The following is a 22,246-nucleotide window of genomic DNA, read 5'->3' on the forward strand; positions in this document are numbered from 1 at the left end:
CATCCTCACCTTGGGACGTCCTCAACCTCGAGCCATCCTCAACTTGGGACGTCCTGGCCAAGGGGACATCCTCGCTACGGACGTCCTCAAAGCCCCTCACTGGCGGATGTCCTCTCACCCTCTCACCATCAAGGATGTCTACTGATAATTCTATCCTACCCATCGTGGCGGCCTTATCAAATGAAACCGGCCTTCATAAAACTTGACGGGCAGTGAGCACACTTAATCACACTTAAAACTCTTTATGAACTGGAATAATAAACTTGGAGGAAGAAGAAAAAGAATAAGTGGAGCTAGAGTGCTCCTGCACAAAAGACCAATTGGCCCCAAAGCGTGGCGCCCCTGCAGGTATTTATTTATCACTCGAGGTCAGCGTAGCCCTTGTACAATTCCCGAGAAGATACCTCCTTGCTTCACGTGGAGGAGATCTCCTTGAGCTTTCACTGAGTTTGTGTTGTGGGATACAAGAGCCTTGGCCCTCTATTTATACAAGTTTAGGGGTTTTCCCCCTTAGGAAAAAAACTACTACAAGAGCTTTTATAAAAAGAAAGAACTCTTCAAATAGCTTTTCCTCTCTCTTTTATAAAAAAAAAAAAAACACAGCGATTAGCATTTTTCGAAAATCCACGCCTTGCTTTTCTCTTGTGCGTTTGGGCTACCCGGCGCTTTTCCTTGCTGCCCGTCGCCTTGCGTTTAGCTGCTGCCCGGCACCTTCGCTTTGCTTCTCTCCTTCGCTTGTACGCTTGCCCGCCTACGTGGCAGCCGGCCGCCATGTGCACCTGCAGCCAGCCTTCGCTTCACTTGTGCGCCTGTAGGACTGCTTGCTACAGGCCGCCTATGACAAGTGGCAGCGCTTGCAGCCAGCCATGACAGTGCCTACATCAGCCACGTGTCAGCACCTGTGCAGTCAACCACTCGTGCAGTCAGCCACACGTTAGTGCTAGCAGCCAGGTGTGCCACGTCAGCTTCCTGTGCAACGTGGCAATGCCACCTTGAGAGAGAAGGAAACTGCTACACTTGCAACAAGGTAAGAGAAAAACACATATACATGCACATGAACAAACACATGAGCATGCACACATGTACACACACACACCAAACATGTATCTGCATCCACACACGTGTACAAACTTACACATGCATATACGGAGTAAACATGATTAGTGAATGCTAAACAGGTTTAAACATAATCACAATGCTTAAGAAAGAGGTAAAATACTCAGTCTTGTAACATACCCCCCTCTTAAAACAAAGCAATCGTCCTTGATTGTTCATTCAAAGGATCTGCCAACTGAAACAGAACCTAAGAGAGCAACGAGAAAGATGTCCTGCCAACTGAAATAGAACATCTCAAAAACATAAATCAAGAGCATCCATCTTGTGAATAGTCATGTCCCCCTGGATGGTTTACCTGCTCCGCTCATGGCCATCCCACAGGACCCACGATCAGCAGTACATCATGAACATGAGTAAACACTGATGCATATCAAATGAAAGTCTAGAATAGGCGTCCCCATTCTCTCAAAAGATTCGTATATCCATGAATCAAACCATGTAACTAGTACCCATATATCATAGAAATCCCATAGGCAGATATACTGTCAGTTCAGTATCTCGGGTGTGCTGATAAGAACACCAAGCGACTTCCAGATCTCATCCAAGTGAACTCTGTGACAAGGGAGCGGAGTCACCCTCTTCTTGAGTAACAGGTAGTACTCCAGAATCCACAGCTAAACCTGTTGAAGCACTTTCTAAGGTAGGCTCCAAACCAAAAGCCTCGAGGTAAAGTTGTAGTATTCTCGGTGAATCGGCCAAGCCACCCTCCTCCATCCATTTTGAATCCATAGGTGAATAGTTCACAAACTTCACCAAATATCGACGTGAAACTGTTCCTCTGACTTTTCTTTCTTTATGTGCCAACATCTGTTCCGGTTGAAGATTCTCATCTAGTTCTTCGACTTCTGGTTGTGTCTCATCAACTTGATCTGAAGGCACCTCACCTTTGAAAGGTTTAAGAAGACTCACATGGAATGCATTATGAATCCTCCAATGATCCGGTAATTGAAGACGATAAGAAACATCACTCATCTTCTCAATCACCTGAAAAGGCCCATAGTACCGCATACTCAGTTTAGGATATAAGAGCTATTTACCCTTCATTTTCTTGAGTCTAGCCTTTTCAAATCTCAAAAGCACCCAATCACCCAAATCAAAAAGCAATGATCGACAGTGAAGGTTTGTTGCTTTCCTCTGTTTCTCTTGAGTCCTTTGAAGAGCCACCTTGACCTTCTTGTAAGTCTCATCCATATTCTCCACAAAACGATTTGCCTCGAAGATCTTATCTTTTGTATGCAGGATCGGAGGTACTTTCTTCCCGCCTTTCACAATCTCGAAAAGTGCCTTTCCTGTTGAAAAGTGTGAATGGTGTTGTTGTAAGCAAACTCCACCAAAGGAAGATACTTTTCCCACTACTCCTTATGTTCCGAAACATAACACTTTAGAAGATACAGTACAACTGAGTTGGCAATTTTTGATTGCCCATCTGTTTGTGGATGAAAAGACAATGAGAATCTTCATGTTCTCGAACAATGCTCTCCAAAATAAACTCGTCATTTGAGGATCTTGGTCACTAATAATAGATGTGAGCATCCCATGGTACTCGAAAATATTTGTCAAAAATATCCTTACCATTAGCTCTGCATTAATCTTCTTTTTGATTGGAATGAAATGAGCCTGCTTGTTGAAACGATCCACGATAGTCGAGATGCCACCATTCCCACTCTTTGTCCTAGGAAGATCAAAGATAAAATCCATAGCAATACTCTCCCACAGTCTATCTGGAATAGGCAAAGGATGAAGTAACCCAGGTGTCTTTTGACGGTCATACTTCACTTTCTGACAAATGATACAATCACGAACAAAAGCATCAGCATCCCTGCGCATAGTAGGCCAATAAAAGAATGCCTCCAAAGCTTTCACTGTAGCCTCAATACCACGATGGCCTGCATAAGGCGGAGCATGGCATTCTGTCAAAACCTTTTGCCTCAACTGAGATGTGACACACAATTTGTCATGCATCATCAAAAATCCTTCCTTGAGAGAATAATGATCAACTCGCTCTCCTTCGGTCAAATGATCAAAGATCCGCTCAAAATCTACGTCATGAGCATACTGTTCTCGCATATCATCAAGTTCATGATGAAAGATAATAGAGACGGCGGCCACATGTGGTTTCCTAGACAAGGCATCCGCAACCACATTCTTTTGCCATCCACATGAACAATCTGAAAGTGAAAACATGGACAAAAAGTTTGCCCATCTCATATGCTTCTCTGAAAGCTTCGTTTGAGTAAGGAAGTATCGAAGAGTCTGATGATCACTGTGAACAATGAAATCAGTCCCAAGAAGGTAATGCTTCCAAGTAGAAAGAGCATGAATAACCGCAAGAAGCTCCTTCTCATATACTTGTAGATTCCTTTCTGCTGGTGACAGAGTTCTACTCTCATAAGCAATAACATGTCCATCCTGCATAAGAACAGCTCCAATGCTATTCCCGCATACATCACACTGTACCACAAAAGGTTTATGTAGATCTGGTGAACCAAAATTGGACCAGTGGTTAGCTTTTCCTTAAGCTTGTTGAAAGCTTCCACTTCCTTCTCTGTCCATCGAAATTTCACATCCTTTTTGGTCAGGTGATGTAAAGGTGAAGCAATTTCTGCAAAGAATCGGATAAACCGCCTATAATATGAACAAAGCCCTAAGAAACTTCTCACATCATGTATAGTCTGCAAGTCCGGCCAATTCTTTATCGCTTCAATTTTCGCTGGATCCATCCTGACGCCATCCTTAGACACTGTGTGCCCAAGAAAGTGAATCTCCTGCATGAAAAATTCACTCTTCTTTCCGTTGACAACCAATCTATGCTTTCTGAGTTCCTCAAACACTTTGGTCAAATGCTCCTGATGCTGCTTCTCTGAATGAGAAAACACAATCATATCATCAAAGAAGGTGCCCACAAAAGCATGGTGGGGTCGAAAAATCCGATCCATCATCCTGTTAAAAGTTGCTGGAGTATTCGTAAGACCAAAAGGCATGACCAAAAACTCATAAAGTCCAAAAGTTGTCTTGAAAAGCTGTCTTGTGCACATCTTCTAGCTTGATGCGAATTTGATGGTATCCACTCTTCAGATCAATGCGACTGAAGTAAGCTGCTCCTTGCAACCGATCCAAAATATCATCAATTCATGGTATAGGGAATCTGTTCTTGATGGTAATCTTATTCAGTGCCCTGTAATCAATGCACATCCGCCAAGAACCATCTTTCTTTTGTACCAAAAGCACTGGTGAACAATAGGGCGAAGAGCTCAGCTGAATCAACCCTTTGTCCAACAGATCATGCACTTGGCTCATAATCTCTTCTTGTTGGACTGCACTCACCCTATTGGGTGGCTTATTCTCAGTGGTGAACTTCTAGGAATCAAATCAATCCCATGATCATCAGGCCTAGCAGGCGGCAACTCCCCTGGCAAAGCCTCTGAAAAACAACCTTGAAAACTTTTGAGAAAGTCCAATCTTTTCTTGTCCAACTCAGACAGGTTAGAATCTGTGGTATCCTGATTCTCTTTAACAGGTTAGAATCTGTGGTATCCTGATTCTCTTTAACAAACACTAAGTAAACAGAAAGATGTTTCTTTATTAAACGAGGAATGGCTGAGGCCGATACAACATGAATAGATTCTCCTTTAAGCTTTACATCAAGTGTGTGTTCCTTATTCTTGTAAGTGAATGATTTTCCTGTTGAAAGTATCTACTACCGCTTTAACTTTATGACACCAAGGCATACCCAACAAAACATCACAACCCTCCAAAGGCATAATGTAGAAATCAGCCTCTCTGTCCGTGTAAGTCTGCACACTGAGACGCAGTTTCCCAATGATCGGTGTAACCTCAACCGAATGTCGAGGACAAGCCAAAGTAGCCTCATGCAACACACCCATCTCCTCTGGTTTGATGCCCAACTTTGCCGCAAGCTTGGGGGTGATGAAGTTTGCACGAGCCCCAGGATCCAAAAAGATCAAAACCTCCTGATCTAGAAGTCTTCCCCATGCTCTGCACAACGCAGAAGATGCATCCCCTTGCTTCAACCCTATCAAGTCAGCTAGCAGACGGTTTGTGCTTCTTTGCTTTAGGCTCTTCCTGTGAATCATCTGCGTTTTTAAGTGCTCTCTTCGGACACCTATAGTACCGATGTCCCTCTTCTCCACAAGAGAAACATTTGTTGGCAGCTATAAGTTCTTTCTTTCCTTCATTCGTTCTTTGAGGTAAGGCTGAAATTTCCTTCTTCTTGGATTGCCCCTTCTCTCGTGGTTCAGTGTCTTTATTGTCCTCTGACTCCTTTGCCTCTTTAAATGCCTTCTTTGAGAAGAGACATTGATCCTTGAATCGTGACATCTGACCAGTAAGCATGGCATATCCAGTCTGAGCATTTTCTATCATCTGAGTCATATTCATGACCTTTGTTTTAATGCAGTAATCACGAAGCTCCTTGGGTAACCCACATCAATACTTCTCTACCTGCTCAACCAGGTCTGGCTTGGATGAAGAGAGCACACATGCTCATGCTGTGGAGATGGCGTGCCGAAGGCCTTTGGGTAGGCTTCAGTGGTATGGGACACCGGAGTTAGACATGGGCCTACGGGATTGTGCAGGAGCCCTAGCCTTGGCTTCGGAGAGATCAGTGGATGATGATTGTTGTTGGGAGGTGAGCTAGCCTGCTACCTCATGATTTGGTTTAGACGAACCATGTTTTTTCAGCTGTGATTAGGGAAAAACTTGGTAAGGAATTTACAATTGGTATCAGAGCATCCCTAATGCAAATGCTGAAGAGGTGCGCGTTGCTAGGCGTAGATTTGGGGATTCTAGGTATTTCTCTCATCTCTTTTCTTTCCCCAAAACGAATTAATCTGTTGAAGTTGGCATGTACAAGGATTTTCTGGCATTGAGGTTGCGTGTTGTGTGTTTGCGAGATGGAAAAAAGCGTTGTTTGTATGTGTGTTTGGGCCTAGGGCAAGTACTTGGGAGAGGGCTTGTGAGGCGGAAACCCTATGAAGAGGGGGGGGGGGGGGATGGCGTACAGGGCTGGGCAGGCCAAGGTTTCCATTGGCCAGCACAGCCGCCTTGGCTACGCTAGGCAGCCTATTGCGGGCTGTTGCCTAGCCAGCAGGCTGGCAGCCAGGGCACAGGCTGGCAGCCAGCACCTGAGTACACAAGCCGCCACCTGTAGCCACTTACACCAGGGAAAATGCTGGTGTACTCAGGTGCTGGCAGCCAGCACCTGAGTACACAAGCCGCCACCTGTAGCCACTTACACCAGGGAAAATGCTGGTGCAACACCCATGGCGCAAGGTTTCGAAAAGCAGCAGGCTGCACAGGGCTATATGCGTAGAAAAAGCAGCAGCATAGGTGCAAAAAACAGGCCGTGTTTTTTTCCACAAAAGGATTGTGGTTTTTGGCATGAAAAGGCAGATGCTATTTCTGATAAAGATACTCGATGGTCTTTTTGTTAGGAAAATCTCAAAAGAGGGGAAAGCTACAAGCCAAGTAAAAGCACACTGCTTTAAAAAAAAGGAGAACATTAGTTTTGTAAGGGAAAACAAAACAAAAGCATGAGTGGCCTAATTTTTGAGTATAAAAGGAAGGCTTTTCTTGTTGCTTCTCCACACAAGAAGTGGAAATCTGCTTGGTCAAGAGGGCTGAAAGAACTCAGCCAGTTTCCAATAGCGCGATTTGTACTTAAGATCGTGGGAGAGCCAGATTTAGCTGAACTTCATCTCAACATTTGGCACGCGAGATTTTCCTTGATAAGCAACAGATCAGCTTGGGATTTATGACATTGCAATTGTGCGATGGACGAGAATGTTCATCTTGATGGGTCACTAAAGTAGACTTTCATGTGAGGATGGCCTTTTCTTGAGCAGCATATTTTAAACCTTACCAACACCATTGCTGTTATGTAAGCAACATTGGCAGGCTTTGTAATTGCAGGGGGAGCTGGGACGGCATTGGTAACACCTTCTCTTACTCCAGAGTCTCATATGGAGGAGAGAAAGAAGAGAAATCAGGAGACAGTTGACTCTTGGATCCACAGGTGGGGTACAACTTTTGAGTTCCATCCTTTCCTTGAGGATAATAAGATACAGATGGTGTAGGGGTTCTTGATAGGAAAAGCCCTTACCTGGTGGAAAGAGTTACACGTGGAGCCCAGAACGTGGGTAGATTTTGAGAGAGTTTTTCAGAAAGAGTTCTTGCAGGCTGAGGACAAGTACGACATAGTGTCCAAGTTTAAAAGCTTGGAAGTGAAGAGTATGTCAGGGTCATAAGCTCTCTTTCGTTATGGACTGTGCTTAGTTTTGTCTACAGGGTGATTTTGATGTCCCATCCACTACTCTTGTAAACTCAGTTGTTGAACTTTGTAATATAGTGAAGAATTCTAATTATGAAGTATTTCAATGTATTCTAGATACCATATCATCTGATTCTAATTGTGGGTTTAATTCAGTTAGTCTTGATGTATGGGAGACACAAGTTTTATAGAACATTCCGGGTATAGTATGCTGATCAAGTTGAGTAATCTCATGGTCTTCGCTCCGGTTGGTCGGTTAATCATAAGATTGATCTAGTTCCAAGGTCTCATCCTGTGAGCATTGCGCCTTACATGATGAACCAGCTAGCTAGAAGAGGATGAGATTGCTCGACACTCGTCAGAATATCTCAAGATGGGACAGATTCATAAGAGTAAATCTCCTTGTTGGGCATCGGTACTTCTGAAGCACAACAAGGATGGAAGTTGGAGCATGTGTATCAACTACAAAAAGTCGAATAAAGTTACAATCAAGAATAGATATCCCCCTCCCATAGCGAATGATTTGATTGATAGGCTACACGGAGTTTCCTATTTTACAAAGATTGACCTTCGTACTGGTTATCACCACATATGGATAGGTGAGGAAGATGTCTTTAAGACGGGATTCTGCACGTAGTATGTCCATTATGAGTTCCTCATATTACCTTTTGAGCTCATGAATGCTCTTGCTACTTTTTAGCAGATCTCTTTAGAGATTATTTATGGAAACTTATGGTGGTGTTTCTAGACGATATCTTGATATACTGTTGCAAGTACTCTTGAAGAGCATGTTGAATATCTCGAGATTGTCTCGAGGATTTTGAGGCAGGAGAAGTTGTATGCGAATTATACAAACGAGAACTCATATATCTAGGACATCAGATTTCTTGAGATTGGATGAGCATAGATCTTGAGACGATACATGAGGTTTTAGATTGGCTGGTTTCTTAGATCGTAAGGCAACTTGGTGTGATGCAAGAATCTCGGATCAGGCGCCAGTGGCTGTCCCCCATGGCGATTGCCTCCCGCTCAGAGAGAGCAACCTCGTGTATACATACATATCCAGGGTCGCGTGCTAGGTCTGCCACTATGCGGACCACCAAGAACCCCAAAGGCATCCGCACTCCCGGAATCAAAGAAGTGAGCCAGCTCTCCCAGAGTCGGCCTATCACGTCTGTCACCTCCAGATCGCTCACATGGTGAGAAAACTCAACTGCCTGAGTCTTCAGTATGCTAAGAGCGAGATCCAGAGTCCACTCCCGGTCACTAGTGCCAAAAAGAGGGAAGGAGAAGGCCACCGCTGAATCAAGTGCCTCCTCCCCTCAAGCCGGAGGTATCACCACATGCACTCTGATGGGTGCTGGCTCATGGGGGCCCTCCGCTCCAAAAAGCCGTGTGAAGGAGTAGTCAAAAGCCTCCGAGCGCTGTCTAGTGTCGAGCCTACTCAGCTGACTGCGGATAGAGGATATTCGTGAAGCTCGAATCGGCATGGTAGGTCTCCTCTGCGGTGCTCGAGCAAGGTCGGTGCTCAGTGCCCGCCGGACAGCAGGTGAGCGCCAGGGTACTGCCAGGGCCTCCCGAGGAGCCAAGGCGAGCAGAGGGGGAGGGGGGAGAAGGGGGTGGGGAAGGAGCCGCTGACAAAACGGGAGCGAGAACGGGAGGAGGCGAAGGCGGAAGCGAGGCGGGAGGGGGGGACGGGGGAGGGGGGGTGGGGGTGGGGGTGGGGGCGAAGGAGGGGGTGCTGGCATCTCGAGATCCTCAGTCTGCGCTGGGGTCTCCTCCTGGAGGGGAGCAAAGCTGTTCCTCACTGGAACCCAATGATGCTGAGACTGTGACTGCTGCTGCATCGGCCTCTGGGCCTGTTGTTGTGGCTGTCTCCCTCTACGGCGCCCCTGTCCAGGCTGCCAATCCGAGGTCTCCGTGGGCTGAGCAGGTGTCCCGGAGGCTGCCTGCCGAGCCGCATCTGTGGGCAGGTCATTGGGGGCTTGCTGCTGTGGTGAAGGTCGGGGTCTCCTGCGAGGGTAGGCCTTGGCCAGGTGGCCGACCTGCCTGCATATAAAACACTGGTAGTTGAATGACCTTCGGAAGAGAGGAGATCCATCCCCCCCCCTCTCTGATCAATCCATCCCCCCCCCTATCCTAGGTAGCTGAATGACCTTCGGAAGAGAGGAGATATCAGGGACCAAAACTCTGACCGAAGGCAGGCCAGCTGCTCTAGCCACCATTGAAGCTGCTGTGGGGCCAGTCTCAAGCAGCGAGCCCACCAATGCTCCTATCCTAGAAAGGAGCGAAAGGTACTCGCGGGCGGAGTCCAGGGAAGCAAACTGTGACATGAAATAGGCGCTCTCCCTGCTCGGCCGCTGCTGGGTCGAAGCCATGCTGCCAAGGTCTGAAGAAGGCCCGAGCGCCCTTGATGTCAAGGGGACTCATGGCTAAAACCTGGGCCACGCTCTGAGCTGTCTCGAACTCAATCTGGTAGTGTCCGCGGCCCAGTAGCTGAACGTCCAGGATCTTGCCCACATCTGCAAGAAGGCGGGCCTGGAGAAGATCCCGGATCTCCCCTCTGCTGGGGCGAGTGCCGACTATACGGCAGATGGTGGAATGTGCCTGGAGGCGTTCCACCTCTGCGGCGAGGCTCGCTTTCTCTTCTGGCGAAAGAGAAAGCCTGATGGGGGTATCCTCAGGGGGCTGCGGAAGAGTCCCTCTGAGGTGGGGCGGGAGGAGCCTCCATCAGTGTCTGAAGCTTTGTCGAAGGCGAAGCGTAAACGGAAAGAGCGGGGAGGGATGGAGGGGGAAAGGCGGAAGACGGCGGAGGAGGGGGGGGGACAAAGGGGGGGCGGAAAGAGAAAAAAAGGGGAGGGGGTTAAAAGCAGAGGCGGCGAAAGGGCAGGGGAGGGCGGAAGAAGGAGACGGAGCAGGGGGGGCTGGCGCGAAAGAGCAGTGGCGGGGGGGGGGGGGGGCTGGCGCGAATGAGCAGAGGCGGGGGGGGGGGGGGGGGGGGGGGGGCGCGAATGAGCACAGGCGGGGGGGGGGGGGGGGGCTGGCACGAATGAACAGAGGCGGGGGGGCGCTGATGAGCAGAGGCGGGGGAGACACGAGAGCAGATAGGAGGCGGGGAAGGGGGTGAGCGTGCAGGCTGCAGCGCGAGCAGGGGGGAGCGGAAGCTTCAGCGAGCGCTAGATAGCGGGATAACGAGGTATGTGGTAAAGTGTTGTCAATGTCAAGTGAATATTAGGCTGAACGCCTTAGGACTGGAGGTATGCTACATCCTCTAGAGATCCCAAGAGGTAAATGGGAGAGTATTTCCATGGACTTCATTGTAGTTTTGCCACGGACCAACAGAGGGCATGATGCTATTTGGGTGGTGGTAGACAGCTTACGAAGCTGACACGATTACCTACAAAAGTGACAATGAAGGCAACTGAACTAGCACAATAGTTTGTTGAGAAGCTTTTTAGGTTGTATGGACTGCCTTTTGACATAGTCAGTGCTAGGGACTCGAAGTTTTCTGGACCATAGTTGCATTCCGTATTAGTATGGAAAGATTAAGTCCGTGCAGTACGGATCCGTACGTTGTACGGAACAGGTCAACTTGTAATTTTTTTTTTTTGGGGGTTGAAGCCGGTTCGCATCGCCTAGGGTTCCGTACCTTTTTTTTTCCCCAAAATCCCCCATGTTTTGGGCCGCCCGTCGCGTCTCCATACCTGTGCACCATACCTGCATCGTGACTCGCGTGACCTTGTGCGCCCGTCCGTCTGCTGCTGCTGTACAGCTTCAAGGTGCCCATTGCCTCTCTCTCTCTCTCTCTCTCTCTCTCTCTCTCTCGTGTTATCTTCTCTCTCTCTCTCTCTCTCTCTCTCTCTCTCTCTCTCTCTCTCTCGTGACTTGTGCGCAAGCAGCTGCCCGCCTCTTTGCTCTGACTTGTGCGCCTTTGACTTGTGCGCAGGTAGTTGCCCCCCGTTTCCCACGTACCCTTGCGCTGCACGCCTCTGCCGGCCTCTCTGTTGTGAGTTGTGCGCAGGGCCGCCCCATGTTTCCCACCCACCCTTGCTCAGGCCCCCAAGGCAGCAACTAGTGGAAAACATGTCTCAACCCCTGGAGGGAGAACAGGATGGTGAGAACCTTTCACACTCCCACGAAGGCACCAAATACCTACTGTAGAAGATTGAGGGAAGGGATCATGTCCCTTGGCTCACGAAGGCTTGCGAAGATGGCCCGACGAGATGAGGCCCTTTATGAGGAGATACAGCTTCACATAAGGACAGAGATGAACATCATGCGACAGGAGCTTGAAAAGGAATGGACCGAGCAGATGCATGCCCAAAGGAAAGTGAGATACGAAATGCTGAAGGAAGAGATATATGTCCAATTGAAGGGAGAAATGCAGGCCCAAGTACGGGTTGAGATGGAATTAGCCCAAGCCTTGATGCACACGGAAATGAAAAAAGAGATGCAGAAATGGAAAGACGACATGCTCCGGGAGATTGGCACAACTGTTGCATCGTACGAAGGCACTTTGAAGAAATTTATGGCTGACCGCGAAAAAGACATCACAGAAATGCAAAACACTTTGGAATCATGTAAGGCAAAAGTGGCTGCAGGTGAGAAGGAGATGCATTCATGGGCTGAAATTGCCAGTGCCACAAAGAAACAAATTGAGGAAGTCAACCCATAGATTGAAGTAGTAAAAAAGCAGAAGGATACACCAGTCTCAATAAAGTAGAGGGGATGAATGCTACATTGGAAGAGGAAGCCAAGAGACGGGCACGTGCCTTACTTAAATGTACGCGTAGTTGGGTGGGAAGATAAGGGAAATCCCCAAGAGGATGCAAAAGCTCTTGCAACAAAAATTGGAGCCCCTGATGTACCCATTACCGGAGCATGGCGAGTAGGCAGAGATGAAACTAGGGCGAAGATATTGATCATCAGGTTTGGTGACTTGGAGAAGAAGAAGGCCTTCCTCTCCAAAAAGATGGCCCTTAAGGGGAAAAAGATTTATTTGGATGAGGACCTTACACCGGCACTGATAGCACACCGGAAGGAACATATGCTGCGTGTGCTTGAGGCAAGGAAAGAGGGGAAATGGGCGGTATTAAGAGATGGCCGAGTCATCATTACGGAGAGGAGGCCCGCTTGATGGTGCGCGGCCTATGAGACCTTGCGATTCACGGTGTGGAATTGCAATGGAGCCCTCAGAACAGATGCAGGATACTTTGAGGATACTTTCAGACACAGTGATATTGCTATGTATACGGAGACCCATCAGTGCACAAACAAGAGGCTTCCTGACGTGCGGGGTTATAGATGGGAATCAGTTTTCCGCCCTCAGCCACGCACAATGGGAGATACCAGAGGATTTGGAGGAGTGGCAATACTTTTTAGGGAGGAGCTTCGTGACAAAATACATGTGGTTCATAGAGATGCAGATGCGAGGTACATGTGGGTCCGAATATGTAGAGAGGGGCTCTGCAAGCTATATGTGGCGGTATGCTACTTTCTCCCAGCCCAGGTTTGCACCATCAGGAGAGTCGCCCTATACGCCACTATATGATGATATCATGAGGTTTGCCAGCATGGGAGACATATTACTATTGGGAGACTTTAATGCACGTACAGGCACAGAGCAAACAGAGTTGTATGATACTCAAGAGGCTATGTACCGGGAGATCACGACAGAGGATGTAGGGTTGCAGAGATCAGCACAGGATGAGGGGGAGATTACAGATTATGGCAGGCATTTTCTCACACTAGGGAGTGCACATGGGTTGGTCATATACAATGGCTTATCGAGATGGCAAGGATCAGATGCTCTCACACACTGGAACTCTAAAGGGGGAGCGAGCACAGTGGACTACTTGATGGGATCTCCTTCATTGATACCTGATGTGCGGGGTTTCACGATTTCCAGTCGGCCCATTGGCATAGTAGCCGATCATGCATACCTGAGTTTCACACTAGGAGGTAGATCCCCGAGAGATGGGCCCAGCCACTCATCTACCTAGATACCCAAGATATCAGTTTACACGTGAGACAGTTGGGGTTTACCGAGATGCAGTATCTGATGGCTTGTTCGCTTTAGACCCGCATAGCCCTCTGGATGAGATCACGAGAGGATTGGCAGGTGTACTTCATGCATCCGCCTCATATGCGTTTCGCTGCACTATGATCCCTTCCACCCACCCCCGCAACATTGCCCCACAGAACAGTTGGTATGATGATGAGTGTCGTGAGACACGAGCATAGCTACAACATGAGATTGCCATTGGGACTCACACGCATAGGCAGGCTAGGATGATCTTTCGGCGCCTTGTGCGGAGGAAGAAACGAGTCTATCTAGCTAAGCTAGAGGAGGAGATCTACCAACTCTTCCTGGGGAAGGACAACAAGAGGGCATGGAAGATGTTTCAGGAGAGACAGTCTGGTACTCCAATTACTGCACCTGAGGCATGGCATACTTACACTAGAGAGCTATATGATGCACCAGGACAGCCCCCCACCCCCCCTCCACAGGAGCTAGACCGGCTAGCAGCACCTTTTTTACTATGCGGATGGTGCTAGATGCGATAGACAGGTTACAGAATGGAAAGGCACAGGATCATAATGGGCTAGTTGGAGAGCACTTCTCATATGCATGCGGAACTTTGGCTCCGCTCATCATACATGTGTTTAATCGTGCCATTTGTGAGGGTTTCCTGTCAAGCTGGATAGAGCATATCATTGTACCACTCTTGCTCTGAGCCGCTGGGCAGAGAGGCATGGTCATCGAGCACATGGATAGGCCGGCTTCAGGAGAAGATTTACTACCTTAGATCACATACTAACACTTTGGGCACTTATTGAAGAGGGCAGGGTACAGAAGAGAAGGATATACTGCTGCTTTGTGGACTTCCGCTGCAAAGCCTTCGATACCGTACCATGTGCTAGGCTTATGCATAGATTGCATGACATTGAGGTACCCGAGGATATGCAGTGGGAGATATATGTTTTGTATGAGTCTGTGACAGGCAGAGTCCGACTGTCCGATATGGTGACCAGCACGATAGGGGTGAAGCAGGGATGCCCGCTATCGCCCATCCTCTTTGGACTGTACATTGATGTGGTCTCTGATTATGTAGATAGATTGGGAGGCCCAGGGGCATGCCTGGCAGGGGTGTTGATACCCATCTTGTTATATGTTGATGATATTGTTCTAATCTCAGACTCTCTGGAGGGATTACAGAGACACCTCGATGCATTACAGGCTTTCTGTGCGGATAGAGATCTGACAGTGAACCTTGGGAAAACCAAGGTTATGGTGTTTAACACCACACAGGCATGGGTGACGAGATCAGAGCCTCAGTTCACTTTCCGAGGGGAGCTGGTTGAGTACGTCGGGTCATATGTCTATTTGGGAGTTACTTTCATAGGACCGCGTTTCTCCCTAAAGGAGGCAGCAACAGCTAGATTAGTTGGAGGGTATGCAGCCTTGGGGGCACTTGAGAGGTAGTGTGCACACATACAGTTTCAGGAGCCATGCACCAAATTGTGGCTATTTGATACGCTTGTCACACCGACCCTCTTGTACGGAGCTCCAATTTGGGGGCCCAGCATACATCACAGATCTCAGAGAGGGACGGATGAGGGATGGAGACAAATGGAGAGACCACTGATTATGATGATTGCCCGCATGATTCGGAGCAAATCATCAGTACCACATGAGATTGTTCGAGCTGAGCTGGGTGCCGCGCACAAGTAGTGACCGAGGCCCTATTCCAAGCAGTTACCTTTTTACAGCGGCTATGGGAGCTCCCTCAGCAGAGGTACTCCTGATTGGCATTGACCTCATCCATACAATTGGCAGAGGATGGAGATACTCATTGCTGGTACGCTTAGATGAGATCATGGTTTGACCTACATGGTTTGACCTACATGGTTTGCGGATAGAGGCACTACCACCCTTTCAGTACAGTCTGGATTGTCCATTTTTGGATCTCACCCGCTTAGAGCAAAACCGCATGATCAGGATGGATATCATCAGAGTGGACACAAAGAGGACATGGACTAGCCCCCTTGAGCCCTTAGGCACGAAAATGGCTCATTACACCTCTCACCAGATGATTTTATCACCCGCCCGGCGTACGTGGATGTACACCTATCACATGGGATACGTTGTGCCATTGGGCAGATCCGGACCTCATCACACCAGTTGCGGATTGAGACAGGGCGATATGTGCATCAGATCTTGGATGACCGCATTTGTCAGCTATGCTACCAGGAGGCAGAGACAGAGGAGCACTATATTTGCCGATGTACAGTCTATTATGAGATCCGAGGGAGATATCACTGCCTCGTCCGAGAGGGTTTTGGGCCATTATGCAGGGTCATGGAGTTTGAGGATCAGAGATGCCTGGGATTGTTCCTACTTGAGCTCAGGAGACATAGAGAGACCCTCTTGGCAAACAGGAGACCGAGCCATGATGTACCTAGACAGAGGACCCTGACAGATTTCTTCGGCACCAGCACCAGCAACCCAGCCCACACACCCCCTGATACCTTCTCCTTTGGGCCATCAGGGCACCGACCACGCTCCCAGGGAGTCACCACTGATAGAGCAGTCATCTTATGTCGTGCTCGTCGGCCACGCCCACCAGGATCCCGACCACGGCATCCTCACCATCGCCAGATTAGAGCTATTATTACTCGCATCGGAGGCGCCTACCTCGCTTCTACGACCTCTCCATTCTAGACAATCTTGTGGCGGAGATACTTGATCTAAGGAGAGGGCAACACTTCAATTGATCAGCATACATGGATCTACCTGATATACATTTTCTAGTATTTTCTACTCAGTATCATCTCGGAGTCTTACAATTCTGTTTTTATAACTGTAAGACAATCAATTTATTGTACTTTTTAGTCTCATTTAGCTGTTCTCTTTGATGAGACACCAACTTCAAATGTACTCTCAGTTTTGGTCTCATAGGCCATTATGGCCTCTTAGAGACGTTAATATATCATTTCATTTCATTTCTCTCTCTCTCTCTCTCTCTCTCTCTCTCTCTCTCTCTCTCTACTTACTTCAGCATATAGAGATGCATCTTGCCTTAGCACTCCATCCACATCCCCACCCCCCCTTATATTGTTTGTATATGGGCTCCACCCATCCATGATGATTCACAGTTGTATCCAGACACATGCACACTTTTTCTTTTCTTTCTTTTCTTCCGATGACCGGAAGAACACAGTTGTATTATTTTTTGTCTCATAGGCCGACTTTGGCCTCTCGTAGACGTTAATATATCTTTCTTTCTTCTTTCCTTCTCTCTCTCTCTCTCTCTCTCTCTCTCTACTTACTTCTTAGTACTTACTACTAAGAATTTAGTACCTGTAGACTCTCTCTCCCATGAATCATGAATGATCATTGGTGACACACAGACTCTGTTTTCAGCCTATTTTCAGCCTATTTTCATTGTTGAGGAGATACTTGGTGATGTGGGGGAGCGGGAGCCACTATATGATTCTGATGGGAATCTCCTCACAGATGGAGACTACTCATCATGCTCATCTTTAGGCTTGGATGATGATGAGGGAGGGCCGGCCATATGGCTATTGGCGTTTGTACTTTGTAGTATGTAGTATGTACTAGGATTTCAGCTTCAGCAAGACACTCCTTCATGTTGTATGTAGTCAGCTCATTTGACATTTATATAGCATACATGTTTGCATTTCAATTGTTTTTTGTGCATCTTTGTGTACCAATGTTGCTAAATTATGAATGATTTATAATGTGTTTTTTTTATATACACATTAAAAAAAAAAAGTGAACGTACTTAAAGTACTCATCCTGATGCGTACTCGTACGCATACCGTACCGTACCGCACCGTACCTAAAGTACTCAACCACTATGTTCTGGACACTTATGGCAGCTGATTTCCTAGAGTTTGGAGACTACAATGACTGAGTTCCTCTGATTATCCTCAGCATGACGAGTGAATCAGGTTTTGGAGAATATGCTTTGTTAGAATTATGGAGGCATGAGCAGTATGATGGATCTCATTGTATTAGCATTGAACAACTAAATGAGAGAGATTATTGCTAATCACATGATAATTTAAATAGGCAATATAATGACACAAGAAGTGGGATAATGGAGTTCTTCTCATGCATTAGTTGAGAGCCTCTTATATAGGATGGAGTACAAGAGATTAGAATGCCTAGATTTGGGTGCAAGAGAGATCATACTCCACTAAAGCTAGGCGCCTAGAATATTCCCCCTTTGATGCCTTTTGACCATAGTCTACTAATTGTTCTGAGGCTAATAGACCTTTGGATCTTATGCCATTATCCCCAATGTCACAATATGATATTTTGGTGTATTGTTTTAACACCCTCCAACAAAATATCCATGGCATGACAATGCTAGCTCTAGTTACTGTTTACAACTTTGGTTATGATGACCATCCAAGTGCCCGTAGGTCTTACTCATGGTGGTTTACAATGCGAGAAGATGATGACAGATGCTAGGAATCTAGTTATGTTTACATTTTGCTTAGGATAGAGGAGTGCTTACAGGTAGGCTGGTTGGTCTAAAAAGCCCAATGATCCTCGATGTAGTTAGCCTCCACTGAGGCTTCTTCTTCTTTGTTTTCTTTTTCTTCTTCACTTGAGTTGTCAATCCTTGCAAGAAGAGCTTTCTGTGTCTTGTTTCTAAAGAAACAGTCTTTTTCCTCGTACCCTGGTTTCCCATAGAAATTGCAGGATTTCTTGGGGAAGTCCTCCTTTTGATTTGATCCTCCGAAGAACCCTTTGCCAGACTTCTTTGTAGCTTTCTTTATTGAAGAAAGCACCATTTGTATTGCCCTGCCTTTGCTTGACTTTGACATCTTCTTCTAAGAGGGATGCTTCCACATTCATTAGCTTTGGTGCTGGCAAGTTAGTAAGAGTGGTAACTATGTTACCAAACTCCTCTTGTGGTAAGCTCTTTAAGAGGACGGCTATGATCACGTCTTCTTCAATATTCTTCTTGATCCCAGCTAGCTGGGTGAGAATACTTTTCATATAATTCAGGTGAGTCGGGAGTGACTCTCTTGGGTTTAATTTGAGCTCAAAGAATTTTATTAAGAGGCTGATTTTGGAGTTTTTTGATTGTGCCCCAAAGAATGTCTAAGGTATTCTAAGCCTCATTGGATGAGTCCTGGGATGGAAAAGCTTCATCGACAATCACAGAAGAGCCAGCAGAAGCTGCTCACAGATCTAAGAGAATAAAGGAGGTGAAGTGAATTAGATAGTGTCGATTGGATGAGGGCGATTTTGTGATTTTTCCCAAAATTCAAGGCGACGGTCGTTTGTGCTCTCCGAGGCTAGTGCACACATCATTGCCACCGTTGGAGCTGCTCGCCTCTTTGCCTTTGAGGTGAGAATAACCCAAAAAAATAATCTTAGGGTTTGGTTGAGTGTAGGGGGAGAGACCTTCACTCCACTAGCAAGGGGCTGTGGAGAAGATGACCTAAAATGGAGGTTGCCATGGAGATGGATTAGCCACTAATCCTAATTAGTGAAAAATGATAAGTAGGGACTAATGCAAGCTTAGGAGGGTAAAACCTAGCTGTGATACCATGTTAGAATTAGGGAGGCATGAGCAATATGATAACTCTCATTGTTTTAGCATTGAACAAACTAAATGAGAGAGAGATTATTGCTAATCACATGATAATCTAAATAAGCAGCATAATGACACAAGAAGTGGGATAATGGAGGTGTTCTCATGCATTAGTTGAGAGCCTCTTGTATAGGCTGAAGTACAAGAGATTAGGATATGATTAACCCCTAAACAAAACCCTAATAAAGTCTTGAAGAGAGCACCCAATGCCTAGATTTGTGTGCAAGAGATCCTCCTCCACTAGAGCTAGGCACCTAGAATATTCCCCCTTTGATGCCTTTTGACCATAGTCTACTAATTGTTCTAAGGCTAATAGACCTTTGGACCTTATGCCATTATTCCTAATGTCACAATAAGATATTTTGGTGTATTGTTTCAATGTGCTTCGTGCATACGTCTCCAAGAGACCATCAGATTGGGAGAAGTACATTCCGATGGTCGAGTTTGCATATAATAGTACTAAGCATGCGGCTACTGGTTACAGTCCATGTATGTTGATGTGTGGATACGAACCTAGATCTCTAGTAATAGTTGGACTGAAGGGTATTCAAATTGATGCGGCCTAGAGATTTATGTAGGAAATGCTAGTCAGTGTACAAGAGGCTATCATGAGTGCACAAGATCGTGCATGGTTTAATATTGATAGGAAGCATTCATCAGGGGCCTTTACGGAGGGAATGCTAGTTTATTTGAGAGTGCCCAAGAGTTATGAGACGTTACATATGGGGAAGGTTTGCAAGTTATACCCTAGGTGCTGAGGACCTTTCATGATCTGGGATTGTGCAGGAGCCCTAGTCTTGTGCTGGGGTGAGTTCGGTGGATGTTGGCATGGTTGGAGGTGAGCTAGCATGCTACCTCATGATTTGGTTTAGTAGTAACCGTGTTTTCAGCTGTGATTAGGGTAGATCTTGGGAAGGACTTTACAAATAAATGCTTTCGAAAAACTTCAAAACGTCTTGAGAACACTTCTCACAATTAGCAACATGGTTAGCTAAAGGAAAATTAGAACTAGCAGACACGACCATAGTGTCAACTGCAAATGAAATGGAGGATGAAATCTAGCACATAAGACTCAAGGTCTTCCTTGGGGGTGGCCTACCGATGTAGGTCTATGGTTGGGTGGTGAGTGTTTGCTTGCTTCATCTAGTTAGAACTAATCATGGATTTAGCTTTTGTTGAGGAGATCTTGGGTGGGGTTGGACCAGGAAGATCCCATCCACAAAGTCTCAGAACTCTTTTGTTCTCTCAAATACACAAGCTTTCCCTTGCGAAACTCCCTTGGTCAACCCCTACTATCGGCATAAGACTGTGCCCTATCTTGAGCACTCTTGATAGCATCTCTAGCACAAACTAATTTTGTACATGTCAGCCTAGATCCCTAGTGACCTTTAGGATTTTAGGGTATTGAGATTGGTGTGGCTAGAGATTTCTTGGCTGACATGCAAGAAATATTAGTTTGTGTGAGAGACTCTATCTTGAGCGCTTAGGATAGGGCATGGTTTTATGCTGACAGTAAGTGTGGGAGTTTTCTATGGGAATGCTTGTGTGTTTGAGAGTACCAAAGAGTTCTGAGATTTTGCGGACGGGGAAGGTCTCAAAATTATCCCCTAGGTACTATGGACCTTATAGGGCATGTTATACCCTCTTTGCCATGGAGGCGCCCTAAAATAGAGAAAAAGTCTGTTTATTTTCCTTCCAATTGGAGCTCAAAAAGACTGGTATCTATGCTCTGCTTTGTCCTCCAACAGCTGCTCTTCTTGCTCCTCTCTAGCAGTCACACAGCGAGAGGAGGCCATGATTTGTCTTGCTACCCTAAGCCTCACGCCTTATTGAGAGACTCTCAATAATGTGTTAGTGGATCTTGCATAGTGGTGGTATTTCTGATGTATAACTGTGATGGTCTTTTAGATCCTTGCGGTCTTTTGTAAGACGTTAGTAAAAATATATTTCTTTTCTTTCTTTCCCTCTTTTATTTTCGTGTTGGCATTAAGATTTCCAGTGAATAATCTGCACACACTTTTTTGATACTGTTTGTGTGATACTTCTGTTGTCTGCAGTCAACTGGAGCGATTGCCATGGGTCCTGTGATTCAAGGATTGAGAAAGCCTGTCAATGATTTGAGCAGAGGGTGTACTGTAGATGATATCGTTTCCACGGTTGCTATTACAGCTGTGCAGGCTGCTTCCCTTGGGCAAAAGAAACATTCAGATCAAATGGCAACGGTAGCAGGTGCATGAATATGACTCGGTATGGGGTTTGCTGTACTGTACAGGTGTGCCATATTGGAAGAATGCCACCTGAAAGTCTGTGTCATGAAGACAACGATGGGGTTGCATAGTAGTCTTTCAAATCTCACCATTGCATGCCTCACAAATTCTTATGCCAATTTATATGGGTCCCGAGTGTGCAGACGAGTATGCAAATTGTAGATTACTTGTTGAAGAAGCAAGTGCTAGATTTGTATACGTATTGTAAAATCCATCTTTCTTAATAAGGGTGTTAAAATTCATACCATGTATCTCTGCACAAGGCCACTTCTCAGGTTTGAGAGACTCCCAACTTCATGCACACACAGGCTCCCAACTTCATGCATCCAAACATGTAAAAGCACACTCTTTTGATTCTCACAGGTCACGCCTCTTCCCGATTATGCTGAGTCAGAATGTGGCCCATAACTTTTGTTCTCCAAATGCCTAATTTTATGACGTGTTAACAGTCTTTCTTTATCTCACAATTTGTGATGTACTGGGAGCCTGATTTTATGGCATGTAAGAAAATTTTTAACTCCTCTGACTAAGTGTTCCATGTTGATCTAATTGGTGGATTAAGATTTGGAGAAAAGGTGGCTGGTTTGGGATGGAGGGGGGTAAAGCCCAAAGACACGATACATGGTGTGTGGAAGGGTCTTAAGGACAGATCCATGCCCATTGGATGGGCAGGGTTTGGACGGGGGAGATCATCCATCCATGGGGGATGGGCAAGCAGGATATACACTTTTTACGGGTGAAGGTTCCATACTTGGGCACTTTCACCCAAATTGTGATGGTTGTAAAGAAGTCCAACAAATGACTAACTAAAAACCTTTTTTTTTGCTTGCTTGCTTGCCTTGCACTTTGGGATTTATAGGGCATGTTGTCACACCATCTACTGCCACAGAGTAGAGGACTCTTAGTTGCAAAAGTGTTCTCTGTTTTTTGTGTGG

At 46.4% G+C, this 22,246-nt stretch overlaps 1 protein-coding gene across 2 annotated transcripts in view; it reads left to right on the forward strand.

Annotated features, from left to right (window-relative positions):
• LOC147632053 (uncharacterized) overlaps positions 1 to 21,857 on the forward strand; it is a 58,742-nt gene extending 36,885 nt beyond the window's left edge. For both annotated transcript variants that reach the window (XM_086808638.1, XM_086808639.1), the window contains one exon: positions 21,102 to 21,857. In XM_086808638.1, coding sequence (XP_086664764.1) covers positions 21,102 to 21,281 — 180 coding nt within the window. In that variant the 3' untranslated portion in view covers positions 21,282 to 21,857. The remainder of the gene's footprint in view (positions 1 to 21,101) is intronic.
• The last annotated feature ends 389 nt before the right edge of the window (positions 21,858 to 22,246 follow it).

The sequence above is a fragment of the Cibotium barometz genome, chromosome 14, assembly GCF_041138505.1.
Source record: "Cibotium barometz isolate CiBa-2024 chromosome 14, ASM4113850v1, whole genome shotgun sequence".
Taxonomy (NCBI): domain Eukaryota; kingdom Viridiplantae; phylum Streptophyta; class Polypodiopsida; order Cyatheales; family Cibotiaceae; genus Cibotium; species Cibotium barometz.